Below are 7,951 nucleotides of genomic sequence, written 5' to 3' on the forward strand. Positions count from 1 at the left end.
TTCAGGAGGGCAGTGGGGACAATGACAAGGGGGCAGGTTTCAGGTTTCATGGTGGAAACAATCTTTGTAAGGGAGGGAAGCGTGGTGGGTTGGAAGCAGTCCAGTTTAGATGAACAAACCAGTGAGACAGCTAGGTCACTGGTGGGGTGGCGGTGGGGGGAATGTTCATTCTAATGTCCTCAACTTTGCTAATGAAGAATTTTAAAAATTCTTCACATTTAGCAGGGGACACATCTAAGCTGATACTAGGGGCGGGACAAATGACAGAACTTATGGTACTGAATAAGACCTTGGGATTATGAGAGTTGTCAGAAATTAGGTCAGAAAAGTATTACTAAAACTAAAACCTGGTGAATATTGAAAGGCCTTGATAAGTGGATGCAGAGAGGATGTTGGATGTTTCCTTTCGTGGGGGAGTCTAGGACCAGAGGGCACAGCCTCAGAATAGAGGGACGTCCCTTTAGAACAGAGATGAGGAGGAATTTCTTAACCAGATGGTGGTGAATCTGTGGAATTAATTGCCACAGACGGTTGTCGAGACCAAGTCATTTGATATAGTTAGGGCAGAGATTGATAGGTTCTTGATTAGTAAGGGTGTCAAAGGTTACGGGGAGAAGGCAGGAGAATGGGGTTGAGAGGGATATTAAATCAGCCATGATGGAATGGCGGGACAGACTCAATGGCAAATGACCTGATTCAAATGGGATGAAACGGTAGAAATTGGAGGATTGCCGCATGCCAGGCTGAGACTCAGCAGGGCACAGGGGGCACGGGGTTGAGGTTTGCTGGCTGTGGAGGAAGAGACACCAGAACAGCAATCACATCCCACATCCTGCTGAGTAACAGCGTCACCGTCCCCAGCCACACACCGGGCCATCGAGCCCTGCTCCACCCAAACCGCACCTCTCAGATTTCTCCAGAGATGTCGAGGTGTGGGTGGTGTCTGGGTCCTTCAGACACACCCTGCCCCTACTGCTAGGTGAGGAGGCAGGGGTAGGGAACAGTGCGGAGAGAGGAGGTAGGGCACTGATTAAAGAGGGTGGAGTGGGGAATGTGATCAGAGGGACGTGATGTGTTAGGAGGGGAAAATTGGAGGGGGTTGATAGGAGAGGTGATGAGGTTGATTGGGATGCAATTAATAAAATTATCTTTCTTTATTTTCTTCCCTGCATCTGATTTTCTCCATACTCCCCTGTTCCTGTGATTCTCCTACCTGTTCTCACTCTGATTTTCATTTATCTCCCCTCTTTCCATCTCCCCATCTGACCATTTGTTTCTGCCCTGACTCTCTCCCTCTCTTTTCCTCACCCTCTCTCCCTTCCTATCCCCCTCCTTCCCCACTCTCTCTCTGTCTTTCCCCCTATTCCAATATCTCCCTCTCTCTCCACTCCTTTGCTTCCCTCGTCCCATCTGCCTCTCTCTCTCTCTCTGACCCTCTTGTCTACCCCTCCTTCGGCCTCTCTCTCTCTGTATGTCCAAACCTCGGCCTCCCCTCTCTGTGGATCCATTCCTCTGCCTCCACTGTCTACCCTCCCTTCTGCCCCTCCCTCTACATCTCCATCCCTGTACGTCCACCCCTCTGTCCCCGTCCACCCCTCCCTCTCTCTTTCCCTGTACGTTCGTACCCCTGCCTCCCTGTCCATCCCTCCCTCTGTACGTCCGTACCCCTGCCTCCCGGTCCACCCCCCCTCCCTCTGTACGTCCGTACCCCTGCCTCCCTGTCTCCCCCGTCCACCCCTCCCTCTGCCTCTCGTTCCCTTTCCCACAGTAAGTTGGAAGAGGTTACGGAGCTGATCGTCCGGCTGTGCCCGAAGCCAGCGAGGCACCGCAGCGTGATCTGGGTTGTGGCCACCTTTGTCCTCCTCCTGGCCGTTCTCAGCAGCATCTTCGCCTCTCTGCGCAGTCCATGTGACCAGGCCACGGGCTCGCCCAGCACGAAGGGCTCCTGCCTCTCCTCCGGGCACAGTTCCACCTGGCCTTTCTGGCGGCTGTGGCACAGGAACCGGGCGCAGGCATGAGGGAGGGGCAGGGCCCGCAGCGGAGGCTGCTTGCCGGATAATACTGCGGCAGAGTGGGTGTGGAGCGGTGTGAAATTGGGCGTGTGGAGGGGATTGCTGGCCAAGACTGTGAACCTCGTGCCGGCTGCAGTGGCAATGTAGAGCACCAAGAGACTTTGAACTCTGAGACAAGACACAGACATCGGAGCAGAATGAGGCCACTCAGCCCATCGAGACTTTCCCTCCATTCCATCATGGATGATTCATTATCCCTCTCAACCCTGGTCTCATGCCCTCTCCCTGTAACCTTTGATGCCCCGACTAACCAAGAACCAATTAACCTCCACTTTAAATATACCCAACGACTCAGCATCCAAAGCAGTCCATGGCAATGATTTCCACAGATTCACCACCCTCTGGCTAAAGAAATTCCTCCTCATCTCTTTTCTAAATGTATGTCCCTCTATTCTGAGGCTGTGCCCTTTGGTACAAGACACCCCACTATAGGAACATCCTCTCCATATCCAGTCTATCTGGGCCTTTCAACATTCAATAGCTTTCAATGAGATCCCTTTCATTCTTCAATTCCGGCATCCTCCTTAAGAAAGCTTGTACATTCCCCCAGGTGACCACTGACTTTCCTCCCCGTGACTGTGTGTGTTTCCCCCCCGTGACCGTGTGTGTTTCCTCCCCGTGACCGTGTGTGTTCCCTCCCTGTGACGGTGTGTGTTTCCTCCCCATGACCGTGTGCGTTTCCCCCCCCCGTGACCCTGTGTGTTTCCTCTCCGTGACCGTGTGTGTTTACAACCCGTGACCGTGTGTGTTTCCTCCCCGTGACGGTGTGTGTTTCCTCCCCGTGACCGTGTGTGTTTCCTCCCCGTGACAGTGTGTGTTTCCTCCCCGTGACCGTGTGTGTTCCCCCCCTGTGACCCTGTGTGTTTCCTCCCTGTGACCGTGTGTGTTTACAACCCGTGACCGTGTGTCTTTCCTCCCCGTGACCGTGTGTGTTTCCCCCCCCCTGACCCTGTGTGTTTCCTCCCCGTGACCGTGTGTGTTTACAACCCGTGACAGTGTGTGTTTCCTCCCCGTGACCGTGTGTGTTTCCCCCCCCGACCCTGTGTGTTTCCTCCCTGTGACCGTGTGTGTTTACAACCCGTGACCGTGTGTCTTTCCTCCCTGTGACCGTGTGTGTTTACAACCCGTGACCGTGTGTCTTTCCTCCCCGTGACCGTGTGTGTTTGCTCCCCGTGACTGTGTGTTCCCTCCCCGTGACTGTGTGTGTTTCCTCCCCGTGACCGTGTGTGTTTACACCCCGTGACTGGGTGTGTTTTCTCCCCGTGACCACGTGTGTTTCCTCCCCGTGACCGTGTGTGTTTCCTCCCAGTGACCGTGTGTGTTCCCTCCCCGTGACCCTGTGTGTTTCCTCCCCGTGACCATGTGTGTTTCCTCCCCGTGACCATGTGTGTTTCCTCCCCGTGACCGGGTGTGTTTCCTCCCCGTGACCATGTGTGTTTCCCCTCCCGTGACCCTGTGTGTTTCCTCCCCGTGACCCTGTGTGTTTCCTCCCCGTGACCGTGTGTGTTTCCGCTCCGTGACCGTGTGTGTTTCCTCCCCGTGACGGTGTGCGTTTCCTCCCCGTGACTGGGTGTGTTTCTGCTCCGTGACCATGTGTGTTTCCTCCCCGTGACGGTGTGCGTTTCCTCCCCGTGACCGTGTGCGTTTCCGCTCCGTGACCATGTGTGTTTCCTCCCCGTGACGGTGTGCGTTTCCTCCCCATGACTGGGTGTGTTTCCGCTCCGTGACCGTGTGTGTTTCCTCCCTGTGACGGTGTGCGTTTCCTCCCCGTGACTGGGTGTGTTTTCTCCCCGTGACCACGTGTGTTTCCTCCCCGTGACCGTGTGTGTTTCCTCCCAGTGACCGTGTGTGTTCCCTCCCCGTGACCCTGTGTGTTTCCTCCCCGTGACCATGTGTGTTTCCTCCCCGTGACCGGGTGTGTTTCCTCCCCGTGACCCTGTGTGTTTCCTCCCCGTGACTGCGTGTGTTCCCTCCCCGTGACCGTGTGCATTTCCTCCCCGTGACGGTGTGCGTTTCCTCCCCGTGACCGGGTGTGCTCCCCCCCCGTGACCGTGTGTGTTTCCTCCCTGTGATGGTGCGTGTTTCCCCTGGGTGCTCCAGTTCCCTCCCACAGCCCTAAGACGTGCAGGTTAGGTTCATTGGTCATTTTAATTGTCCTATGGTTAGGCAATTGTTAAGTTGGGAGGGTGCTGTCCAGTGCGGTTTGAAGGGTTGGAGGGGCCTATTCTGTACTGTACTGTTTCTCTAACTAAAGAAATAGATTCCCTCAGATGAAGTTAAACTCCATCCACCATCGCAGCCAGGATCTCCCGTAGGCCAGCCATTTTAGTTGCTCTCCCCATCCCACATCACGATGTCTGACCATGGCTTCCTGCACTGGCACGACGAGGACAGGTGCTGGTTCACAGTCAGGTTCGGTATCACTGGCCATGTCATGAAATGTGTTGTTTTGCACAGCAGTACTTTGCAATATATAGTAATAGAAATGAAAAGTCACAATAAGAAATATATCTACAGTACATAATTAAATTAAATAAGTAGTGAGAAAGATAGCAAACAATCAGTGAGGCAGTGTGCACGGGTTCATTGTCCATTCGAAATCTCAGGGTGCAGGGGAAGGAGCTGCTCCTGAAACAGTGAGTGTGTGTCTTCAGGCTCCTGTGCCTCCTCCCTGAGGGTAGGTATGAGAAGAGGGCATGTCTCAGTGATGGGGTCCGTAATGATGGACGCCGACTTTTGAGGCTTCATCTTTTGAAGGTGCCCTCGATGCTGGGGAGGCCGGTGCCCGTGATGGAGCTGGCTGAGTTTACAATCCGCTGCAGCTTTTTCCAGTCCTGTGCAGTGGTCTGTCCGCACCAGGCGCTGATGTAGCCTGTCAGAATGCTCTCCACGGTTCACCTGATATTCCATCTAGGTAGCCTCCTTCACATTCAGATTTATTCACCACACAGACAACAAAACAGACAGTGAAATGTGTCATTTGCATTAACAATCAACACAGCCCAAGGATGTGCTGGGGGCAGCCTGCAAGTGTTGCCACACATTCCAATGCCAACATAGCGTGCCCACAGTGCTTGGCAGAACGACTCAAACAACAACAACAACAGACCAAAACAATAACAGCAAAACAAGCCCCTTTCCTGCCCACACACCCACACACACACCACACACCACTCTCTCACACACACCACACACACACCCCACACACCACACACCACTCTCTCACACACACCACACACACACCCCACACACCACACACCACTCTCTCACACACACCCCACACACACCACACACACACACTCTCTCACTCACACACACCCCCACACACACCACACACACACACTCTCTCACTCACACACACCACACACACACCCCACACACACCACACACACACACTCTCACACACACCACACACACCACACACCACTCTCTCACACACACCACACACACACCCCACACACACCACACACACACACTCTCTCACACTCACACACACCACACACACACACACACCACACACACCACTCTCTCACTCACACACCACACTCTCACACACACACACTCACACACACACACACACCACACTCTCACACAAACACCACACACACCACACTCTCACACACACCACACTCTCACACACACACACACACACCACACACACCACTCTCTCACTCACACACACACACACCACTCTCTCACTCACACACCACACACACCACACTCTCACACACACACACTCACACACACACACACACACACACACACCACACACACCACACTCTCACACACACACACACCACACACACCACTCTCTCACTCACACACACACACACCACTCTCTCACTCACACACCACACACACACACACACACACCACTCTCTCACACATACACACACACACTCTCTCTCACAGACACACACACACACACTCACACAGAGGCCTCCAGCGCCAGGACCAGCCACCTCTGGGCCTCCAGTCCTTTGCCCCAGACTCTCAGTCTCCCAAACTCGCAGACCTCGGTTTTCCAATCTCAAGTCTCTGGCCCAGACTTGTGGACTCAAACTTTGGGTTTTTACCTCTAACAGCATCCATTTCTCTAACTTCTGGTAACCACTTTCCTATGTCTCCTGCCATCATCCTATCGCTTTCCCCCTCCCCTATTCCCTCCATCGGCCCATCTCTCTGCAGCTCCCCACCTCCTTCCCTTTCCTCTCCTAACAGATTCCATCTTCAGCTTTGTCATTTCCCAGCTTCTCACATCATTCCCACAATTCCCCTCCTTCACTTCCCTAATAATCCTCTCATCCTGATCCACTTATCACTTCCCAACTTTGTACACCTCTTGCACACTCCTTCCACTCACCTCACCTAGATCCACCTATCATCTCCCAGCTTAGAAAACACAGAAAAAACATAGAAAACCTATACAGGCCCTTTGGTCCACAGTGCTGTGCTGAACATGTCCCTACCTTAGAAATTATCTAGGGTTACCCATAGCCCTCTACTTTTCTAAGCTCCATGTACCTGTCCAGGAGTCTCTTAAAAGATCCTATCATATCCGCCTCCACCACCATCACTGGCAGCCCATTCCACGCACTCACCACTCTCTGCGTAAAAACTTATCCCTGACATCTCCTCTGTACCTACTTCCAAGCACCTTAAAACTGTGCCTTTTCGTGCTAGCCATTTCAGCCCTGGGAAAAAGCCTCTGACTATCCACACGATCAATGCCTCTCATCATCTTATACATACATGCTTCTTGCATCATTCTCCATCTCCCCCTCCTCAAGTGTCTAACAACCCCCTCACCTGGATCCACCTATCACCTCCCCGCCTTGTACATCACTTTCACTCTCTTTCCAAGCACCTGGATCCACTTATCATTTCCCCACTTCTCATATCATTCCCACTCTCCCCCTCCCTCACATTCTACCAGCCCCTCAACTGGATCCACCAGTCTCATGCCAACTTTTGCTCCCCATCCCCTTCCCCAGCTTTTTATACCAGTTTTCCCCCTTCTTTCCAGTCCTGATGAAGGATCTCGGCCCGAAACATCGACTGTTGATTAATTTCCACAGATACTGCCTGACCTGCTGAGTTCCTCCAGCATTTTGTGTGTGTTTCTTGGATTTCCAGCATCTGCAGATTTTCTCTTGTTTGTGATTGGATTTCTCCAACTTCAGGCAAATTTTCCCCTTGCCCTTCCATCTGCTACAATCCCCACTCTGGCCTCTTACCTCATCTCCTCATTTGCCCATCATCTGCCCCTGATGCCCCTCCTCCTTCCCTTTCTCCCATGGTCCACTCTCCCTCCTATCAGATTCCTTCTTCTCCAGCCCTTTGCCTTTTCCAACTTTCACCTCCCAGCTTCACTTCAGCCTCCCTCGCCTCCCTCCTGGCTTCACCTGTCACCTTCCAGCTTGTCCTGCTCCTACCCCCACCTTCTTATTGGGGCTTCTCTCTAACTTTCCAGTCCTGATGAAGGGTCTCAGCCTGAAATGCCGACTGTTCATTAATTTCCATAGATGCTGCCTGACGTGCTGAGTTCCTCCAGCATTTTATGTGTGTGTGTGTTGCTCTGGAATTCCAGCATCTGCGGGATCTTGTGTGTTTATCACCGGCTGTCAACTGCTTTGGGTAGTTCTGGGGCTGCGGAAGGTGCTACACAAACGCAGCTCTCTCCTTGCTGAACTGGTGAGAGGAAGAGAGCGACCGACGAGACAGTCACATCCAATGAAGACATGCTCTGAACGTCTCCCCGGTTGTTAGTTCGACTGTACAGAAGGAATTGGTATCCATAAGACACGAGAGCAGAATTAGGCCATTCGGCACATCAATGGAGAACTCTCTGATGGGATAGTTCTGTTTTCCACTGACTG

The 7,951-nt window shown here is 52.9% G+C and overlaps 1 protein-coding gene across 1 annotated transcript in view; it reads left to right on the forward strand.

Moving 5' to 3' along the window:
- mrvi1 (murine retrovirus integration site 1 homolog) overlaps positions 1 to 4,631 on the forward strand; it is a 272,971-nt gene extending 268,340 nt beyond the window's left edge. Inside the window, exon 33 of the mRNA XM_072271388.1 lies at positions 1,769 to 4,631. Within this exon, the coding sequence (XP_072127489.1) occupies positions 1,769 to 2,018 (250 nt within the window). The 3' untranslated portion in view covers positions 2,019 to 4,631. The remainder of the gene's footprint in view (positions 1 to 1,768) is intronic.
- The last annotated feature ends 3,320 nt before the right edge of the window (positions 4,632 to 7,951 follow it).

Source organism: Mobula birostris, chromosome 11, assembly GCF_030028105.1.
Source record: "Mobula birostris isolate sMobBir1 chromosome 11, sMobBir1.hap1, whole genome shotgun sequence".
NCBI classification, from domain to species: domain Eukaryota; kingdom Metazoa; phylum Chordata; class Chondrichthyes; order Myliobatiformes; family Myliobatidae; genus Mobula; species Mobula birostris.